Genomic DNA, 23,769 nt, shown 5'->3' on the forward strand with positions numbered 1-23,769 from the left:
GCACCCTGGACTACTGTCAGTGGGATTTTTATACACCTGACAAGATGGGAGTACATGAAGAGTGTGTTTCTGCCCAAAATCTTGTAACAATAATCGTCAACCTGCTTATAATAGAGGCCTTTCAAAACTTTGCGACCCTGCTTCAAACACACTGCCCCAACTATCGACGTCGTGTGCTTTGAGATTCTCCAATGTGCTTGTGCTCTTGATCAAGTAAAAGTCGATACCTTCTTCGTTCCCCTCCTCAGCATTGACAGCCAAGTTTTCACCTACCTGAATCGCATCACTCAATGCTTCATAGTGCCCTTCATAGATAGGATCCTCAAATTTGTCATCACTATTTCCACCATCACTTTGAGCAATTTTGTGGAAACTCCAGCTAGACACGTGTGTTTTGTTGCTGCAATTCTTCCACTGGTTGTGCATGCATGCACTACAATAGCAAGATAGCTGCCTGTGTGCGATGGAGGAGCCATCTTGTTTTGAGTAGCCCCGAACAGAATGTATGGAGCGTGCATTAGGGATAGCTTCACAATCCCATCTGTTCTCCAGGGACACTTCTCCAAGCTTGACCTCCCAAAACACACGCTCTACCTGCCTATGCTTGGAAGGGTAGTGAGCAATGGACCCATCGGACAAATGCTGGTGAAGAAATTGCACAAAATCAGCTGCACATTTGAGCGTAGCTCCATTGCTCTTCATCTGCTCGTGTGTAAGTGCCCTTTTCACGACTGCTCCTGCCGCATCATGTTGTCCTTTCACGTGGCCACTTCCAAATAAGTTATACACCGTCACTTTCCTCTGTCAAAGCAGCATATCTACCAACAAAATAGAAAGGCCTTTTGCCTTGAACTGCGATGCTGCCCCATCTGACCAAACCCAGTGCTGGATAACCTCCAAGCCTCTATCTTTTATCCATTGCCAACGTAGCATAAAGCAGTGTTGGACAAACAAAGTGTCATTATATTTATCATCAGAAATGAAAAGGTGCAAAGTCTTTTTTATCTCAGGTCCAACACGATAGTAGGTAATGTGTACAAAAATGGTGACTTGAATGGAATACCAATGCATCAATTGGATCTCATTCTGCTCCTTGAATGAATAATTCTCAGCAAAATCCACCACAGATACAACAACATCTTCAGGAAAATGCGTGATGCATGCTTTGAACTGTTCAGCTTGCCACCAATACACGAAGTCATGTTTGATGAAAAATTGGAGATCTTTTTTGAATACCTGTAGCAAATCAACAGTCATCATCTCCTCGCATAGAAGTTCCTTCCTTTTCTTCTTCTTTCCACCTTCACATTTGCCTGTTTCCACATCCTTAAATACTTTGACTTTGATGGTTCTTGCATCCTTTAGCAGCTCTTGTGGACAGCATACAAATTTCTCTGCCCCACATTTTGTACATTGACCCATGTGGCATTTTAGACCATGGTAGGTAGAGCTAGCTTGCTTGGGACACAATAGAGAATCTATAAGCTTTAAATGCTCTTCACACTGTACTTTGTAGCAACACATGTTCCTGCAAGTGATAAATGATTGCACAGCGCATGCACATTTGCACAACCCACCATGCATTCCAAATGCTTGACTACGCATATGATTCACAGCCTCCTTCAAATATGAAATTTTCACATGGTAAATACAAAAACATGTCAGCCTATCCTTCAGCTTTTGCAGAAAGTAGGGCTTCTCTGATTCAAAAGCACCAAGCTTGATTGCTACATCCAGATTGTCATCTTTGAAACGTTGGTAGAGCTCAGCCTGCATTCCACAACAAGAAAGCTTGAATGACGAAGAAATCATGTGTCAAAGCTACCCATTAGCTATCAATATCTATCAATAGTAAGCCGTAGCTATTAATAGCTATCAAAAGCTATGAAATAAAAATCACTAGCTATAAATATCTATAGAAAAAAGCTATCATTATATATCAAATACCCATAAAGTAGAAATCACTAGCTATAAATAGCTATGAAACAGCTACTAGTAGCTTTTGTATACAATCACTAACTATAAATTACCTTTCACCTAAACCAAACACCTGATCAATAGCTATCAGAGAGCTACCAATAGCTATCAAATGGCAGTTATCAAAATCAATAGCTATAACTAGCTATGAAATATCTAAGAACCGCTATCAATAGTTGGGAGGTAGCTATCACCAGCTATAAACAGCTATTAAAGATCTGTCAATAGCTATCTACTTCACCTACCAATAGAAACCACATAGCAATCACTAAACACTAGCTATGAAATAGCAATCACTAGCTATGAAAAGCTATTATAGTTATCAAAGAGCTATTATTAGCTATGGAGTAGCAATCGCTAGCGATAAAGTAGCCTTGGCTATGAAATAGCAAACACTAGCTATGAGATATCTATCAAAAAGCTATCAATAGCTATAAAACAAGCACTATCTATAATATAGCTTCCAATAGCTAGCTATCAATAGCTAGCTATCAATAGCTAGCTATCAATAGCTAGCTATCAATAGCTAGCTATCAATAGCTATCCAATAGTAGTCAATAGCTACGAAACAAACACTAGCTGGGAAAAGCTATCAAATAGCAGTTACCAAAGAGCTATTAATAGCTATCAAATAGTAGTTATGAACATCAATAGCTATCTAACAGCAATTACTATCTATAAAATAGCTGTCAAATAGTAAACACTAGCTATGAAATAGCTATCATTAGCTATTATAGTTATCAAAGAGCTATTCTAGTAGTTATCGTATAGCAATCACTAGCTATGAAATAGCTTTGGCTATGAAATAGCAGCAAACACTAGCTATGAGATATCTATCAAATAGCTATCAATAGCTATCAAACAGCAATCACTAGCTATGAAATAGCTTTAACTAAAGAAAATACTTGATTATTAGCTATTGATAGCGATCACTAGCTATAAAATGGCAATCATCGGCTATGAAATATCTATTATTTAGCTTTCAAATACCAATAAGTGGCTATAAAATAGCAATTGCTAGCTATGAATAGCTATCGATAGCTATCAAAGAGCTACCAATAGCTATCAAATAGCAATTACTACATATAAAATATATATCTTTCAAATAGCAAACACTAGCTATGAAATAGCAATAACTAGCCATGAATAGATATCAAATAGCTTTGACTAGCTATGAAATACCTCATCCTAAAGAAAATACTTGATTATTAGCTATCAATAGTCATCACTAGCCATAGAATGTCCTTGACTAGCTATAAAATATCTTGATTACCTATTAAAAAGAAAATTTTGGCTATGAAATAGCAATCACAAGCCATGAGCAACTATCAATCTCTATCAAAGAGCTATCAAGAGATATTTTATAAAAATCTCTAGCTATAAAATAGTTTCACCTAAGGCAAATACCTGATCAATAGCTATTACACAACTGCTAATAACAGAACAGTTATTAGTATCTATCACTATCAACAAGTAGGTAATTACAAAAATAGTCATTATTGGCTATCAATATCAATACCAATCAGATAGCCTGGAAGAAGTTATGTAACAACACATAGATACCGATCAAACTTTGACAGCTATCAACTGGCCAATATAGTGAACAACTACGACATATATTTGACTAGTTATTATAAGATGCAACATAGCTAGTGGGTGGCTATGAAGTAAACTGCATTTGATAGCTATTAGTGTGGATGAGTTATCTATAAAACACGGATAGCTACTAGCAAAAATTTGACAGCTATTAACTAGCCATTGCCAAAGAATAACTATAACGAACAGCCATGAAACACATAATTGGCAGCAAAACAGATAGATAATGGTCAATAATTGGTAGCTAAACCCTGGCAATAGTTATGTAAGTAATTCTAATAGTTGTGCAGTCGAAAAGCTTCTACCCGACAAGAGTATCTAACAAATACAAAAAGCCACTACATGGCATACACTTTCTTCCATACATGTGATACTTCCAATAAATGGATGGGATGTTCGATATAATCCTTCCGACCAATTCTCTTTTGACATATGTCTTTTTTGTTGGGGGATGCACGAGTCTCAAGCATCCAAAAGTTGACTATTAGCTCCTTTACCTCTTCAGGTATGCAACTTTTTTGAAGACTCCAATGACATGTGGCAAAGAGCAAAGTGGTCTTCTCAGTTTGTTGGAGTAGCTGATTCTTGGCTCCATACAAGTTCCTTCTATGAATAGAAAGTGGCTTGGAGACAAAATTAACATTAAGGCCTTGTGCCTCCTCTGAGGTTTTTTGAGTTCAAAAGAATCATCATGGTAGACCTCTTGAGGAACATCTCATCTTCAGTTTGTGGCCTCTTCAAGTCTTGAAGTGTGTTCTGAATATTTCCTATCAATGTATCTGTAAAACAAGGTGTTGATGCTTTGTCATTCTGGATAGCTTTCAGTGAAGGGTGCTGACTCATCTGATTGAAGATGTCTTTCTTGGTGTCCATGCCCATTCCACTTGTGCTTTGAAGTACATATCGTGCAATCCCTTTCGCTATCTTTGCTCTTTTCTCATTCTCGATAATTTTTGCACAGCCATGTGCCTTTGTTAAGTCTTCTATCCCTTTGGCTGCTTCATTCCCTTCTCTTTCAACAACCAAACCTACATCTGCTCTTCTCTTAAATCGGGCTCTTTGTTCTCTCTTGCGGAAATCTTCATATTTCCTGATCACCATTGCCTGCTTCAAGTCCTGGAATGAACCAACCATAAAAAACATAACACAATGATTTATTTACAATCATCAGCTAAGCTACAAGGAGCTTTAGATAGTGCAGTCATAATCAAAAAGAGGCTTTAGGGCAATAGCCCACCAAGGCATCTTCAGATTCACGGAAAAAAGCACTGCAAAAGCAAGTAGGAACCCAAAAAATGTTCGGATGAAATAATAAGCTATCATGACATAAACAGCGGGTATTACCAATATCAAATCGTCATGGGGAATGCAAGGAATGGGAACCCTGAACAGAGAAACTGACATCTAAAGGATTCTCACTTCTACAGCTATTTGTGTCATTTCATTGTGTTGATGTCATGAATGTTTCTCTAGACCACCATTGTGGTGTTCTATGCTTACTATCTACATTGAGTGCCTCCTTCCCAGCAATACAATACAATGTAACAATTGTAGATAAATTAAAGACAATCATAATATCCTTGGTCGTGTAGATAATAACCACCAATCGTGTCATTAACCATATATACATACCTCCCCAGATTTTACAATACAAGGCAACAACTGTGAATAAATTAGAGACTACATATCGTGTGACTGACCATATGTACATATCTCCTCGAATTCTGCCCTCACTCCCACCCCAAACATAACAAGTGCATTTAGAACAAACCTGCCTAACGCACAACAGTTAAAAAGAGAGGGAGAGAAACAGATATAATGGCAAGGCACCTGCTCCTTATCCTCCCCTTCCAAAGATGAAAGTTCCAATATGAGTTCTACTCACCTACAAAGCAGAAGAAAGACGCTTGGAGAGAGTGAGAGAGCAATACAGAAAGAGCTGGAGAGAGAGCGAGCGAGAGAGAGAGAGAGCAATACACAGAGCTGTAGAGAGAGAGAGAGAGACCAATACACAGAGTTGTCGACAAAGAGAGAGAGAGAGAGAGCAATGTTCCATAGCTGCGAGAACACAGATGCGGGATGGTTCAAAAAAATTACTTGCCATAATGAAATTGTACTTCATGAGTCTGACCACGTTTTAAAAAATAGTAGTCCCAAAAAATAGATTTTAATGTTTCCAAGGATGAGAATTACTAGCTTCCTCACTCTCCTAAAAATGATGTCCCGGACACAGCTATTGTGTCCACCCACTCATGCTTCCACCCACTAGTCAACAATGCTCTTGAAAGCTAGATTCTCAGCTTCCCATGCGATGGGGAAATTTTTAGGCTTAGATTCAGAGAAGAGTAATTGGAAGAGTGAGACTCCACAACATGTTGGGGTAAAGGCGCTACTCCTTTTGCCTGGGGTCGGGGACGTCTGATGTCCACCCACCCACCTACATGTGTACGTATCTTGTTCTTCATATAGAAATAATAAGGAGCACTTCACTCACACTACTTCCAGAGGTTGCTCCACCCACACCGTCTCGTGTTCTCCCCTTTCGCGCACGTATTGCACCGTGCACGCGTGCACTCACAAGTGGTATCTAAGCTTTGGTTCGGCGGCGGCGGCTGTCTCTCTGCAATGACGGAGCTTGTACAAAGCTTGGCGTTTTGCGGCACCGGATGGGCTGATTCAAAGTGGATCCGACACGGATCGGACAAGATCGGCGAGATCTTGGCTTCTCGGCGCGCGCAGCCCCTCTCGGGTGTGTGAGGGATTTTGGAGATTCTCAAAGTATCTCTGCAAGAAAAAAGGAGCTTGGAAGCTCTATAGGTCGTGATCAAACAGGGGGGCTTGAGGATCTGCAAAGCTCTCGGACAATTGAATTGGGGAACTCATCACCTTGTAAAGCTTGGAGTAGGCAATCCCTGAAGGGCAAATCGAAAGGCTTGTAAGCTTGATAGAGTCGGGCATAGAGGCCTTGAAGGAAATTGGGGGATTGAAAGTGCAGCTCGAGCAGCAAAAGCAAGCAATTAAAGCAATTAATACTCTCGGGTAGCACTGGGGAAAAGGCAGCAGGTCGAGAGCAAAGAAAAGTAGAGACATAGGAGAATTGGGGGTAATTTTGAGCAGTGCAGAGGAGCATTAGATGGGTAGTGAGAGAAGATCAGCAGTCGAGCCAGAGGAAATTTGAGTGCAAGCATTACAATCGAGGGACAATTGAGTATGCTGAATCAAATGCAAGCTTAAGATAGTAGAAAGCTTGAGCAGCGAGGCATAATCAGGTGAAATTACGGGGTAGCTTAGTATTGGGTAGCAAGGCCACGAGAGAGTGGGCAGAACCGGAGAGTTGAAGCCTTGAAATGCAAGGCAATCGGGAAGCGACCAAAATTTGAAGCGGACAAGGCCATACAAACAGAGACGACATTGGGGCAACCAGAGACTGTCGTTCGTTAGTTGGCTCTGCATCTCGTCAGATTAAACAGCTCGTCAAAAAATAGAAAATTAAAGTTTTTCTTAAAACTTTGATACACACTTTGTGTGCAAGGGTCCATTCCCGCGGACCCTCCCCCCCCCTTGCGACTACTTGACCCCCACTCCCCTGAACCCCGACTCTCCGACTAAAGCTCAATAGTTGAGAATGAGATTGAGAGCGAGCGAACGTGAGAGAGAGATAGTGAGCAAGTGTGTGAGAGAGATAGCAAGCGAGTGAGAGGTAGAGAGAGAGCCCCCTCTTTTGGATGTGCTCACGCGCACACACACACACACACACACACACACACAGAGTTTGTGACATTGCGAGCCTCGACGATTAAGCCCCGACATCAACCAAAATCGGCTCGACATCAACTTCTCCTCGGCTACGGTTTTTGGCGACTCGGAATCGGTTTCAACACCGATTTTGGCGTTTTCTTGGCATCTCGGCGATTTTCCTCTCCGACCTTGACATCGAGGGCTCAACACTGGCTTTTAGCCTTGATGGTTCGGCGCATCGATTTCGACACCGATTTGCGGCTATTCGACTAGCGTGCGGCGGCCGAAGCCGGCATCGAGCGTTCTCTCTGCAGTTTTGGCACATCTGTCTAGCGGGACAGAAGACGGGATCAACTTCAACGTTCTCCAGTCTTTTGATTTTGACGGCACATACCGACGTACACGGCTCTGACGGACCGTTCTAGAGCAGTTTTTCCTCGAGCGCACTTGGCTCTTGGACGGAGTTTTTGGTCCACGTGTTTACCGATCGATGAGGTAGTAGTTTCCAGTTTTCTAGTGGTTTTTCTCACAGGTTGCACAGTCTTTCCAGTTGCGGCACATGTAGTGCTCATGTACGAGTATATGGAGCTTTTTAGAGAGCCTTTTTTGCATAGTTTGGTGCAGTTTCATGCTATGTATGCATTATGCGGATAAAGTTATTTGAGCTAGCTATAGCTTGCAGGTAGCAGGTTCGCAGGTTTACAGGTGTTTTTGGACAGGTATACGTCCATAGAGCCACTCATTCAGGAGTGAGCTCTTTTGCCAGGGTTTTGATAGTGCTATGTATACCATTTGTGGATTTTGCTACTAAGACACTGAGTGTCTATTTCGATGTGTACTTGGTGATATTTTTTTCTTTTGCTTAGTTTCCAAGGGAAACTCTGCGAGGATTTTCCCAAATTCTTACCACGATTTATGCTTATTTGCAGTTTACTCTCTGATGGTATAGTGGTCGATATATTCCCACTTTGACAGTGATCAAGTGTTCACTCTCACTTTTGACATGTGTTGATTTGTGGGTCAGTAGCACGACATAACTCAACAAAGCCTTATTTTTTGAGAGTTATGAAATGCTTAGGATTATGGTTATAAACATCATTTATAATAAGTAGGTAGTCTAGTTGCATAAGCTGGGGTGCAATGGCACTTCCAGATTGTACATACAAATCCATTTGACCCCTTGATCTCTATTCTAGGTTTAGCCTATGGTAGCCTTAGTATATAAGGTACCTAGGTCATTTTGTAAAGAACTTTTATCATAATCAAGTTTTAAGCTACCGTCAACTGTGTGAGAGAAAGAGAGAGAGCGTGAGCTTCATCCTAGTGCTACTCCCCACTTGCTCATTGCATTGGAGAACCAACAACACCATTGTGCTAGGCTCGGCAAGAGCTACGCATCGGTGCCAAGCATTCCTCACAAAACGGAGCATATGCGCTCGTGCATCTACAAGCTATTTGCGGCCATAAGTATATCAAATGATGTCTGTTTTCTTCTTGCAGGTCTTCATTAGAATCGTGGCTACATAAGCTACGCATAGGTACTCATAGATTTCACTCTCAGGTACTTTCCAAATACTGCTTTGTTGTCATAGGTGTTTCTGTAGACGGGTCTAGAGTGAGGGTTTTGAGTGTAGAGGCTTTGGGACAGGTGTATCCTAGTGAGGAGATGGTGTTCCTTAAGTTTCATACGATTCCGGCATGATCTAGTGAGTTTCCTTTTGTTTGTGTGTATGTGGGTTGGTGGTGTAGTTGAGAGTAGTGAGATTCTAGATTGTGGTTTAAAGTTAGCCTTCTAGTGTATGCATGGGATGGTCTCACCCTGACAAGCTATAGAGATTGCCTCTGTGTGCCTATCGTGTCATCTGTGTCCTTGATTGACATTATGTTGATCTAGGTTGTGTTGCATGGACTTTATGGGTGGTGTGATTCGCTCCTGCAACATTGGTGTCGTTTCCGGGGACACAAGGACTTTGGAAGGTATTTCTACTAACACTCCGTGCCGTCCTGTGATGGTTTTTTACTTTAGTTTTGGCTAAAGATAGCATTCTTTTCTTAAGTGGATTCAAAAGAGGTTATTCCAAGATCAAGTGGATAGCAAGGAAGCGTGTGTCTTGCCGAGGGTCTGCGACTAGGTAGATTCAGTTAGAATTTGTAGTATTAGTTGTAGGTTAGAGTAGTTGTTGGTGGTCAAGTGATCTGTGAGGTGATAAAAGTGTTTGCTAGTCCGTTTGTGGCATTGAAGTGTTTTTCTACTCATATATGCAAAACCCCATATGATCTATAGGAGTAGCTTTAGGTAAGTGATTTGATTCTGATCTAGAGCTATTCATAATTGATTTATTTGTTGAAGTGCTTGTTGCTTTTAGAATCTTTGAAAAATCTGCTTTTGAGAAAAAAAATGCAATAAACAGCTTTCTATTGATATTTTTGAATGACTGATTGGTGCTGAGTATATAAGAGGTCATGTACAAGGGTATATAAGAGGTCATGTGCAAGGGTTCTGTGAACAAAAACTACAATTCTGTAAACTTGGAAATCATACACGTATGATGTCTTAAGAGATATTTGGAGACTAAATTTGAAAAACCTGACTACAGTAGAGTGTTCAAAAGGGGGCTTTACCCTAGGTAGACATTGAGACTAGTGTTTTGACCCACCCGTGACAATCAAAAGACAAAAGACAAAGTGTCCGGAACGGAAACAAGGAAAACTTGTGATTCTGAGCATATTTTTTCATGAAAGTTGATATAAGTGCTTGAAAACTAGTGTTAGAGACTTGCAGATGCCTGTGAATGAATTCTGTCCAAAAATTCATCAATAGACATCATACACGTATGATGTCTGAGGGGTGATTATGGTAGCAATTTTGAACTTTTGACATTATGTCCATCTTTTGCATGTTGTGTTGAGCACATACACCAAATTTTATTTTATTTGGGCTTAGAGATTGAGTTTTGAGGGTACTCTTTCAGGGGGTTTCCTTATCAAAAGTGATGATTTTGTGTATTTTTTATGTCAAAAAGCTGATGTGAATACATATTCTTGTTGTACATACCAAGGGACACCTCTGGTAGAAACTAAACTGAATTCTGACTACATAGACATCATACGTGTATGATGTCTTAGAGGCCAGGTATGAGCTCAAAAGTTGAAACTAAGTGCACCCTTGTGATCTACAGCATTTAAGAAGCATATAGGCCAAATTTCATCAAATTTGAAGCATTTTTGGGCTTGTAAAGAACAAAAACATGTCTAAGCAAAGTGATTGCTTGAAGTGATCATAACTTGCACAAAAAGTGATCAAATTCAATTCTAAAACTTGTTGTGAGTTGCCAGTGTAGTGAGGAACCTATGGAGTGAATTTCACTTCATTCTGACCAGTTAGACATCATATGTGTATCATGTCTAAAGGGCACTTTTAGGGACAAAAATTGAAATCTAAGTTTACCACGGTGTTAAGCACAACAAAACAAACTTACAAACCAAGTTTGGGCCAATTCTGAGCACATAGACATCATACGCGTATGTCTCAAGGCCATATTTGACAATGCAATTACTCTTTTGACCACACAGGGGTTGGGAAATGATGTGTTAAGACTGCTTGCCAAATTTCATCTCATTTGGACACATACTTTTTCATTTAAAGAGATTTTTGCAGATATAAGAAGGTAAAGGTGGAAAAGTGGTGATTTTGCGCAATTTTGACATCCAAAATTTGTTGTAATCACATATTCTTGTTGTATGCATCAAGGAGTACCTTGGATAGAAATATAAGTGAAATCTGAGCAAAAAGACATCATACGTGTATGATGTCTTAGGGGGCAGATTTGGGTCAAATCAGACATATGAGTATACCCTAGTGTCCTAGAATATAAAAGAAGTCCCTAGCCAAAATTTCATTGAATTTGGAGCACATTTGAGCTTGCAAAGGCCAAAAGACAGAAATTGGGCAAGATTTATGATGTATTAGCCATAACTTGCACAAAAAGTGTTCAAATTGAATTTTGAAAGTTGTTGAGAGTTGCTTGAGTGATAAAGTGTCATTGGAACAAAGGTTACTTCATGTTGCCACAAAAGACATCATACGCATATGATGTCTCAAGTACCGAATTAGAAGTCGAAACTTGCATATGAGCTCACAAAAGTGTTTGCCATCATAAAATAGGCCTAGAGACCAAGTTTCATTCAATTTGGATCACTTTTGGCTTAATAAACCTTCCCGAGAAGTTGCAGACAACCAAACAGAAAAAGGATTGATAAACTTTATTAAAAGTGTCAGAATCACAAACTAAGAGTTGGAGTGGTTAGAGTACATCAAGAAAGTCTACAAATTGAAGTTTGGAGCAATTCTGATTCAAGAAACATCATACGCGTATGGTCTTCAGGCACAAATGGACTATTTTGGCCATAACTTGAGCTATCAATATCAGATTCAGAAACTTTTTTTTATCAAAACAAAGCTCTAGAGTAGATCTACAAGATTCAGTGTCAACCATGAACAACAACAAAAGACATAGGGTCTTTCATCATTGATCGGCGTTCGAAAAAACATCCTTTAAGGCCTCAAAATTCATTTGCAAGTTAGGGGTGTCTAAAACTGACAATTTGAGAGAATTGTGAGAAAACGGTCACGGTTTTGGAAATAGTTTTGACTTTTCCTTAACCAAAGTACTTAAACACATTGGTCCAAGTCTGCTTACATCAAGCTAAAGCTGTTAAGCCTAGAGATCATGTTCTCTTTAGAGTCAAACTCAGCTTATACAAGCTTCAAAATCCCAACGATAGAGGAGCATCCACCCATAATGAATCTTACAAACTTACAATTGATAAAGACCAAGCTTATTGAGAGAGTTTGGATAATAGGTCATAAGAGTGAAGTACTATATAGAAACATTGACGGCAATGAAGTCAACCTTTATAGGTGCTCAACACCAGACTCAGAAGAGCTGACAGATTACAAGCTCTTATATGTCTGTACATATGGAGTCGATTGTCAATGGAAATCTATAATTGTTGACAGTTATGGACAAGAATACAGAGCTGTAGAAAGCACAAATCCATGGAATGAATTAGGAATAGGTGGATATTTAATCAATGAAGGACCACGGATATCTCCAACAAACACAAGGATTCCTACAAGAATTCCAAAGAGGGAGCCACTTGGATTCCCTTCTAGAGCGATAACGAGAGATGAAATGATCACAGAGATGGTAGACATGCCTCCTCAAGGGAATCTTCCTAATGGACCAATCTCTAAGAGAGCAACTAATCCTTTTGATGATGAACCTAGGCATAGTGGAAGACCTGAAGCGAGAGAAGGATTGGAAGAGTAGACTTGTAGACAATCAGCTAGTTCGACCATCCTAGTAATTAGAGAAGAGGAATTTTTGAACTTTACAATATAGTTTGCGAGATTTGGATTGACTGTGGAAGATGATGTGGCTACATGGTTCGACTCAGTGGACAGATGTGATTTTGAGACTCTAGATGATCTGTTTTTGAAGAATTCATCGAAGAATTCTTGCGGAAAGGAATAGCTCACAATATGGTCTCACAAATTCATAGATTCAAGCACAAAGAGGGTTTATGTTTAAAATTAACAAAGGTGAAAAGAAGGTGTGTGTGAGTTTTTTTTTTTGGGGGGGGGGGGAAGGGGGGGTGTGAGAGAGCATAGGGAGATAGACATGTGAATAACCACCCAACCATACCTATATATGGGCCCTTGGCCCTCTGGCTCTTAGCTATATATAGCCCCTATACCGCATGTGTATCCATTTGCCCTTGGTCAGGGCCGTGCCCTCCTATAGTCCTACCCGTGGCATGACATTACTCCCCCCTTGGATAAGCATTTTCGTCCACGAAAACAAAAGTGGTAGGATCTTCATAAGAACACTAATGTTTTCCACAGTGGTATCCCTCATGGATCCATTTTTTGTTTGACTGAAACATGGTGTAGTAGGAAGTCCAATATAATCAAGAATAGCATCACATTGTTGTCCATTTGCAACCATCTTGTGTTATCGGTTCCAATCCAATCATAGTGTGTAGACTCCATTTAGAACGCACATGAGCATGCTAAACAAGTTATCACAACAAAAATGTACCTGAAAGAGTAACGCTTTTCACTGTCCATGAAGGTAACTTGCTGACATAACTCATCAGCCAAGTGTAAGTCTTTGACATGTTCTCAAATTTCATCAGTAAACAACCCCACCATCACTAGTGTTCAAGGTTGAGAACCTGACATATCATGAAGATACTAAACCTAGTCACAAACATGCTTTATTTGATGGTAAGAAAAATCCAAGTAGAGAAATCAATGCTTATTAATTGGATTGTTTGGTGCTAATTTATGCACTTTTCATATCCTTTAGCACAAGATTACACTTTCTAATCTGCCTATCCCCTTGGATAACTGACAATACTGAGGTGTGTTTCCCTCACCATTTACAGACAGTCGTCCTAGATGACTCGTAAACGGGGATCACAATATCGTACAGCATTGTTGAGGAATCAACAATGTCCTGAATAACCATCGTGGTTAACTTGAAAAATCCACAATCACCCAAATCGAGCCATGACCTCTATTGGTGATTGGTAGACCCAAAAGTAATTGCATAGAGAAAGTGCACATAGAGTGCAAAATGCTTCATAAGCAACAACTTGATGAATACGCATGCCGTTCCAAATCAGCTTTTTCTAAACACCAGGGCCCATAACACCTAGTGGGCATGCATTTAGCAAAAAACATATCTGAACCTGTATATCCATAATCATCTTTGCCAATATTTTTGGCAAATGAGATGCTCCTAGGGCATATTGAATAAGAGTGTAAATAACTGCAAAAAGAAACTAAATATTTTCTATTGCAATCATTTGCAAGCCTTGCTAAAACGTTTGAATCATAATAGAAGGTGAAACAAAAGTCACTTCTAGGTGCAAACAATGAAACTTTTTCATTAACAACTCATAGCTTTGCTATATGTATAAACAACCATCTGTAATGTTTTTTAGCAGCACTTGTACCTTAACAAGTCATTCTAAGTATCCGACAATTTTTGGCCACTAAAATTTCTCCTGATACATCGTGTTGAAAATGGTCTAGAAAATAGATATGACCAGCACCTAGGGACATCGTCGCGACACATAATTGAAGTAGCGGCGCCAGTGTCTATCACAGAGACTTATATTCTCCACATGTGGAATATGTCTCAGGTAAGGATGTCTTAAAAAACGTCCTTCAAGTATGAGATGTACTTGGGTGTGGAGATAACTATAAAACATGCATGTGACATGCGTGAGAGAGACCTTTATTATCCATGCTCCACACTGGCTAAATCAAACTCCTTGAGTTCCTAGACCATGTTGCATCCCATGTGACAACATGTGCCAAACAAACCCTACAAGTGGGTCTATAACTGCATAATGCAAAAGCTTATATTGGACCTGACAGCCCAAATTTCTTGGCTCTTACATGACCTTGTCATTTCTTGTAAGAGCACAAATGGAGGATAACAAAGTTTGTGCATCCTATGTGGAAAAAGGAAAAAGAAACAAAACCAAACCAGATACGTACCTAAAAGTTGAACTTAGTGTTCACTAGTCCGTAATGAAAAGGCACCTACCCAAATTTCCCGCCTGCAAAGGCCTAGGAACACTAATTGAAAATTAGTGAAATGCAAGTAGTATTGCACATGTAATCTTGGGTGTTGCCTTTGCAATCCAGACCGCTTGGTTAAAATAAACATTTTCAAACCCCTTGGTTAGAATTTTGTATAGAAACTGCTCAACTAGCAGCCAACAGTATCTGAATTCAACTTTGGAAGTTTAAATTATCCACTACCGCTTGGCAGCTTATGGATTTTGTTCCTTGAAAGTGCAAGTATGAAGGTTCCAAGAATTGACCATCAACACCTGATAAGTGAATGAGTAATCACGAGCTGGGTCTTACCTCAAGATTGTACTCATATAGACACTCATAGTGCTATATATAAAAGAGGAGATCCATGAAAGTTGGAATCACATCCACAACTAGATCTTTTCCGACCCAAAAAATCCATCATGCTGGGTTTTTGTGAACAGTCGTGCTATCTGAAATGCTTGATTCATCTATACACCTTGGTAGCGTGACGTATTTCTGAGTTTGAGACTAAAAACTCAACTTAATCTTCACACTCAAAGTGTGTAGTGCTAAAATAACACCCAATAAATTAGTAATGGAAAGACGCTTGCTTGGCCATTAAAATCAATGGATACTCAATTGAACAGATTTGTTCGATCTTGAAATCAATCACTGATGGACTACAAACAGATGGCTCTTAGCCATGCCAATATAGGTGGTAATTAGATGGCTCTTAGCCCTTCTTGTTAGTTTGTAGCCCTTCCTGTTATCATATTGACATAGAAAGATTTCAATAAAATCATTCCTAGTTTCACCTTTCCCGCATAGAAGTTGGATAGAGAGAGAGAGAATGTTGGACATAGGAAAACCCCTTATTTGAATGTGTCATATGCCCCTTGCATATGATCCCGTGCAAATCATGTATGTGTCTTAGCTTATCCTATAAGCATACAACTGTGTACGTGTACCACGCCCTCGTAGAAAAAGGTACCACAAGTCACATATGGACCCACTGTCCTTGTAAGTGACCTTGACTGTATCAAGGTAACTTAAAATGCGGCACTTTACCTGTGAATAACATAAAGAATGTTTTAAGATATCAGTTACTTACCTTGTCCTGGACAGACTATTTAGTGTTATAGTGGAAGCGTATACAATGATGGAGTGTCATACGTCCAACGGACTATTACGCTGTGCATACATAGCAAAAAATAGAATAGTAAGCCCTTGGCTTCAATGACAGTATCAACCATGTGAGCCCCTTGGTATACGTGCCTTGCAGGATGACACTGGCATGGATGTTAGGAAATATGACGTAGCTAAGTAGAAATTTGAGTAGACTAGTTAATGGAGAGAGATAGATTTCATACACAAAAAATTATAGAGTAGAGAGAGAGAGAGAGAGAGAGAGAGTACACACGATATACGTGGCTCACCCAATGTGGACTACATCCACGGGAAAGCAGCCACTCAATGGCTTTAGTACTTCAAAACAAGAAGTAGTTTACAAAGGGATTATACCCTTAATAGAGCTCCTGCCTTGCTTCACTCTCACCACCTCACACCCACCTTGTTGCATCAACTTCACACTATGAAATGTGTGTAGAAATGGCCTCATTTTAAAGGACAAAAGGGTTTCTCTCTCTCATGAGAGGCAACCAAGTGTAGCCGCCCTTGTGTAGATAAGTCCAAATCGAACCCTCCAATCCACCCATGTGTGGCTGCCCTTAAGAAGACAAGTCCACTTTTGAATTCGGCCACTGGCCACCGGCCATTGACTTTCGACCATCGGCCACCGGACAACCGGCCAACAGACCGGTCGTTTTCCGACCACTTTCTGACCGCCGTCCTGTCATAATATTCAGGCGAGTTGCCCCTAAATTTTGGCGGTGAAAATTTTGGTTTCCGGCGAGTGATTTTATTTCACGCACGATGGCTTCTCCTCATAATGTGGGCCTTACAAATGTGCGTTTTTACCATAGAAAATTACAAGGGGTAAATCAGGCTCCATACTTAACAATTTCCCACTTGGAGACTGATCTCCAAACCAAACCTGTGACTGCTTTCCATCATGGCTTCTTATCCTTGAATGCCGATTCAAGATGAGCAAAAGCTCAACTTCTCCTTGTTGACCACCTTTGTAAACATGTCTGCAGGATTTTCACTTGTATGCACCTTTCTTAGCTTTGATTGTCCCTCTTCCAAAAGAGTGCTTATGAAGTGATATCTCACCTCAGTGTGCTTTGTCCTTGAATGAAAAGTTGAGTTCTTTGCAAGATGGATAGCACTTTGGCTATCACTGTACAAGACACAATTGTCTTGTTTGAATCCAAGCTCTTCTAAGAATCTATGAAGCCACAGAATTTCTTTGCTTGCCTCCGTCATTGCTACATACTCTACTTTCGTGGTAGAAATTGAGACCACTTTCTGCAGCTTTGAAGCCCAGCTTACTATTGTGCCTCCAACCGTGAACACATAGCCAATAGTTCTCCTTCGAGTATGTTTGTCACTTGCCATATCTGCATCAACAAGTATCCACTTCACAGCTTGCCAGTGCTCTTTACCTAGGTTGTCCATGAACCTACTTACAACTCCCACTACATGTGCAATTTCTGGCCTTGTCCAGACCATAGCATACATAAGAGAACCTACCGCTGCAGCATATGGAGCTTTAGACATATAGGCTATATCCTCTTTTGTCTTTGGACACATATCCTTAGTTAGTTTAAAGTGACTAGCCAAAGGTGTAGAAATCGTTTTTGCATTTTGCATTGCAAACCTTTGTAGTACCTTCTTGATGTAATCCTCTTGAGATAACTTTATTGTTTTCTTCATCCTTTCCCTTGATATCTTCATACTAAGTATCTTCTTTGTAGCACCTAAATCTTTCATTGAAAAATATTTAGACAGCTCCTCTTTTAGGTCTTTGATGTCCTGCATGTTAGCACTTGCAATCAACATGTCATCAACATACAACATTAGGATGATGAATTTCCCATCTCCCAAATTCTTTGTGTAGACGCAGTGATCTGAGTTGCATCTTGTGAATCCATGATCCAACATCCATCGATCAAACTTCAATTACCATTGTCTTGATGCTTGTTTTAAACCATACAAGCTCTTCTTCAATCTGCAAACCATTTTCTCCTTACCTTTTACTTCATACCCCTTTGGTTGAAGCATGCAAATTTCCTCCTCTAAGTCACCATGAGGGAATGCCGTATTTACATCCATTTGCTTGATATTTAGATCATGAGCAACCACAAGGCTTAAGACAAGCCTAATTGAGTTCATCTTTACAACCGGAGAAAATATTTCATTGGAGTCAATACCTTTCTTTTGAGAAAACCCTTTTACCACAAGCCTAGACTTGTACCTTTTCTTCCCACCTTCTTCTTCCTTCAACTTGTACACCCATTTGTTTTGAAGTGCCCGCTTACCTTTAGGCAACTCAACCAACTCCCATGTTTGGTTGCGATGTAGTGAGTCCATCTCCACTTGCATGCTTTTCGTCCATTCTTCTTTGGATTCGTGTTGCATAGCTTCTTCGTATGATTCCGGCTCTCCAAAATCTGAGATCAAGAGATGGTTGAAGGAAGGAAAAAACCTTTTTGGAGGTCTACTTGCTCTTGTAGATCTTCGGGGAATAGGTTGAGGCTCCTCATTTGGTTAACGTTGTTGCACATTGTCACCGTTTGCAGTCCTTGAGTCTTCACTGTCCGCAAGCTCCATGTACTCATCACCTGTTTCTTTTGTTTGTTTTCTTTCCAAGTAATCTTTGTACATATTTTGTTCGTTAAAAGTTACATCCCTACTCCTTAACACTAGGTTGGTAATGGGACACTTTTATGTCCTGTTAAGTGACCATTTTCCTTGAATTATGTCAAGAGTTTCAAAATAGATTTTGAGGTGCTATCTGTCTAGAAATTTGTCTCATGAGCTGAAAAAAACTCGACATTTTTTTGGAATATCAATTCCATCTTTAACCTTGTCCTTGCACAACATTTCACAACCTAAACTGTGTGAAAAAACGGGTCCTGTTTTTGGCTTTTTTCAACTTTTTGCAACTATACCACTCTAGAATTCATGTTTGTGAGGTCTATAATGCTAGAGAAGTATCTTTAGTAGTCCTCAAGGTGTCCTGATGCTTCTAGGGAGAAATAAATGTTAAAGTTGTAAGTTATGACCAAATTACAAAAATTGTCAAATCCTGTTTTTTAGCCAATTTTAGCTCTTCTATGATTTTTTTGGTGGCTTTCATGATATCCAAATGCAGTTTTGATTTTCTATGTCGCATACTGTAACATAAAGCTAATATTCCTTGAGTTTTGGGGCACCTAATACCCTATTTTGCATAGTAGACAACGATGGTTGATTTTTTCAATTATAGAAGAAAACAAAACATTCTAGTATATCAAGTATAGCTTTTTCAATATTGTTAGTTTCTTGTGACAACTACGTGCATTTTGTAGGTAGTAACCGTATCTAGTCATAAGGATCAAATTTGGCTAGATATTGACTAGTTTCTATGGGATTCTACAACTCATAATATTGAACCCAGTTTTTTCATGTTTGCTGTATTTAGCACTGCATCTTTGTCTCCAAGATTCCCCTTGGTAAGAGATGTATTATTCTTTTGACATGATCCATGGCTCCTTATGAACCTAAAGGACAATAGGGAACTAAGAAAACATGCATATATTATTTGTATTGAGCGTGGCTATAGAAACTTTGATGATAGGTTTGCAGAATGGTAAAAATTCAACTTTTTTGTACCTATTTCTTTTGGCAAACCAAAAAATAGTGAGTGAGAAGCAATCATATGTTCTGATCACCAACCCATTGAAGTTAACTAGGGAATTTATCTCAAGTCCTACAAAAATCCCTAATCTTATTTTTATGCAACAAAACGTAAGAAATGACTGTTTTAGTGAAAATGTACTTGTCCATTAACTTTGGAGGCTTGGTGTGACCAAAAGATGAGAAATTTTACAAGTTTCTTATTTTTTACATGTGTAGTAGGCCTTGAACTAAAACCTCATGAAACGATTTTACAAAATGAGTGGATCTAATATGGTTTTGGAGGTTTTTTTCAAAACCCTGAAAGGACACTTTTATGTCCTGTTAGGTTACCAACCTAGTGTTAAGGTTTTACCATCTTCAGGATTCCATAGGCGATACCCAAAGTCACCTTCTCCATAGCCAATGAAGAAACACTTTTTTGAATTTGCATCTAGCTTTGATCTTAGGCTTATATCTATGTGCATGAAAGCCTCACTCCCAAACACTTTGAGAAATGCATAATTCACCGGTTTACCTATCCGTGCCTCTTCTAGAACTCCCCCATCCAATGCCGTTGAGGGTGACCGGTTGATTAAGTACACATACGTACTTACAGCTTCCACCCAAATCTCAAGCGGTGGGCCTGCATGTAGCCGCATGCTTTGTGCTCGCTCCATGATTGTCCTGTTCATCCTTTCCAAAATCCCATTTTGTTGAGGTGTCCTTGGGATTTTCCTTTTCCTTCGAATGCCATTTCTATCACAAAATCTTTCAAAAGCTTGGCTGCAATATTCACCTCCATTGTCGGATCTCAGGCATTTAACCTTGGTACCTGTTTCATTCTCCACAAAGGCTTTCCACCTTTGAAATATGGAAAATACATCGAACTTATTCTTCATGACATAAACCCATGTTTTTCTATTCACATCGTCTATGAATGTTATGTAGTACAATGAGCCACCAAGTGATGGTGTACTTGCAGGACCACAAACATCAGAATGAACCAGCTCAAATTTTCTATTTTTTCTTTCATTTTCTGATTTTTGAAATTTTACCCTCTTTTGTTTACCATAAACACAATCTTCACAGAAATCTAAGTCCACTTCTTTCAAATCTGGTAGAAGCTTCTTTGTTTGAAGGATTTGCATTCCTTTGGCACTCATATGTCCAAGCCGCCAGTGCCACACCGCACTGTCAACTTCTATAGTTGCTACACAAGCTGAAGGTCGTGTGCTAACAATACACAAGTAAAGTGTACTGACCTTTTCTCCCTTGGCAACCACCAAAGATCCCTTTGAGATCTTCCACCGTTTGTTTCCGAATGCAATGTTGTGACCTTCATCGTCCAATTGTCCTCTAGAGATCAAATTTTTGCGAAGAGAAGGAACATGCCTAACATCTGTAAACTTCCATTCATTTTCGTTAGCAATTTTGACAAAAACTGTACCTTTGTCGACAATCTCACAATCTTCATCATCTCCCAAGTATACATACCCAAAATTACCTTTGGTGTAATCTTGGCAATGTTGCTTTTGCGGTGTCGCATGGAATGAAGCCCCGAAATCTATTATCCAGGAATTAGACACATTGTCTAATGAGAGAATTAGAGCATCTTTCTCTACGTTACCTTCCACATTGGCCTCTGATGTTGGCTTGTTGTCTTGAGACTCAATCTCCTTCTTCTTCTTGGACCAGCAATCCTTCTTGATGTGGCCCTTCTTGCTGCAGTTCCAACATTCAAGAACTGACTTTGTGCGTGACTTGCTCCGTCTTGAGCGATCACGACCCTTTTGGTTTTTGAACCTCTCCTTAGATCTTCCTCTTGTTTCCACTAACAGTGCAGCACTTGATTATTCTCCTATGCTTCTGCTTCGTATTTCCTCGCTTAGGAGAACACCCACAACCTCATCAAACTTCAGAGTATTTGCGCCAGAAATAGAATTACTTACAGCCATCACAAGGCTGTCCCAACTATCCGGTAGAGATGATAGTATAAGGAGATCTTACACCTCTTCATCGAAATTGATTTTCACCGATCAAAGTTGAATTATGTTTGTGTTAAAGTCATTTAGGTGTTCTGCAATTGAACCATTCTCTGCCATCTTTAGATTGAACAAGCGCTCCATAAGAAATACCTTATTGGACGCCGATGGTTTCTCATAGAAGTCTTCAAGTAACTTCATCAAGTCCTCCGTGGTCTTCATCTCTTAAACATTGAAGGCCACCGTTGACGCCAAGCTTAACCGGATTGTTCCCAGTGCCTTTCGATCAAGGAAAATCCATGCTTCATCTACCATTGTTGCGGGCTTCTTCACAAGACCGCCTAATGGAAAATAGAGGTCCTTCTGGTAGAGATAGTCTTCAATCTACATCTTCCAATGTTGGTAGTTTTTGCCATTGAACTTCTCAATCTTGAGCTTCCCTTCCTCCTCCATAACTCCCACTCAATTCAAGAAATCCTTTCCTTGAGATAATTTAGCTACGAGCAAACCTTGATCTAATACCAGTTGTTAGGAAATATGACATAGCTAAGTAGATATTTGAGTAGACTACTTAATGGAGAGAGATAGATTTCATACACAACAGATTATAGATTAGAGAGAGAGAGAGAGTACATACGATATACGTGGTTCACCCAATGTGGACTACGTCCATGGGAAAGCAGCCACTCAATGGCTTTAGTACTTCAAAACAAGAAGTAGTTTACAAAGGGATTATACCCTTAATATAGCTCTCGCCTTGCTTCACTCTCACCACCTCACACCCACCTTGTTGCATCAACTTCACACTATGAAATGTGTGTAGAAATGGCCTTCTTTTATAGGCCAAAAGGGATGCCCTCTCTCATGAGAGGCAACCATGTGTAACCGCCCTTGCGTAGATAAGTCCAAATCGGATCCTCCAATCTGCCCATGTGTGGCCGCCCTTGAGAAGACAAGTCCGCTTTTGATTCGGCCACCGGCCAATCGGCCAACCAACCAGTCATTTTCTGACCACTTTCGGACCACCGTCTGGCCATAATATTCCGACGAGTTGCCCCTGAATTTAGCTGTGAAAATTTTGGTTTTCGGCGAGTGATTTTATTTCACGTACGATGGCTTCTCCTCATAATGGGGGCCTTACAAATGTGCGTTTTTACCATAGAAAATTAGAAGGGGTAAATCAGTCTCCATACTTAACAATGGATACATCATAGTGCGCCGTTACGTAAACTATGAGCTTATATCCACATAGTTCCAATTATGTGTGCCATTATCATTGATCCGAAGTCAATCAATAATACTATGGCACATAAGAGAAGCCACCCTTCACATAAAGATAGGCAAAGCACTTTTCTTTATAGAGTTGCTTTGTATGGAGTCTGCCCAAGCACTTTGCTTTGCACAGCAGAGATCTTGCCCAAAATGAAACGTAAAACATAGACAAATACAAACATAAAAGACCATATTAGGTAAAGTGGGAAAATCCTAATTACCAGATTGGACAAATTTCAATTTTTTAATGTACAAGATGTTGATGTTTTGTACTACACTAAAAATTTGAAAGAAACATTGGCCAAGAAAAATTATGGTTTTGGGTGGTTGCACCATCAAGAGACTAGTACATTGATTCCATTGTCATTGTTTATATCTATTTTCCTACCTACAACTTATCTTAGCATGGAGACATTGGTTTGAAGTCCCACAACTTGCTCAAGCTAAGGTCAAATGGAGTCCCTGAATTTTTAGTTCAAGGTCCACCACTTGTCCAAGCTAGCACCCATTGAGAAATAAACCCACTTGTACATGACATCAAAGCAACACGCACCTCTAATCTAGAAATTCTTCACTTAAGGTACGAGCCATTTATAAAATGTGTAGCATATGTCATTTGCAACATAGGAGGTCTAGTTTCAAGGTGCATTTGTCTAAGATAGGCTATGGAGGAATGCAAAGTCCACTTCTTATCTAAGCTACAATTTAGTGAAAGGATAAGCAAACGTATTTACGTAAAAATTTATGTAAGTACTTCTCCATTGCAACATAGAAGTTTTAATTTGAAGCTCAAGAAATCAG

The 23,769-nt window shown here is 39.7% G+C and overlaps 1 protein-coding gene across 1 annotated transcript; it reads right to left on the reverse strand.

Annotated features, from left to right (window-relative positions):
• Positions 1 to 4,215: 4,215 nt before the first annotated feature.
• LOC147460387 (uncharacterized) lies at positions 4,216 to 4,707 on the reverse strand. Its single transcript, XM_086510012.1, has one exon. It carries the CDS (start codon positions 4,705 to 4,707, stop codon positions 4,216 to 4,218), a length of 492 nt encoding a protein of 163 aa, XP_086366138.1.
• Positions 4,708 to 23,769: the final 19,062 nt, after the last annotated feature.

This window comes from Adiantum capillus-veneris, chromosome 4 (genome assembly GCF_014529385.1).
Source record: "Adiantum capillus-veneris isolate H3 chromosome 4, ASM1452938v2, whole genome shotgun sequence".
Taxonomy (NCBI): domain Eukaryota; kingdom Viridiplantae; phylum Streptophyta; class Polypodiopsida; order Polypodiales; family Pteridaceae; genus Adiantum; species Adiantum capillus-veneris.

Coding starts and splice junctions, on each gene's coding strand:
- LOC147460387 (XM_086510012.1), bottom strand. CDS start 4,707: ATGGTTGGTTCATTCCAGGACTTGAAGCAGGCAATGGTGATCAGGAAA.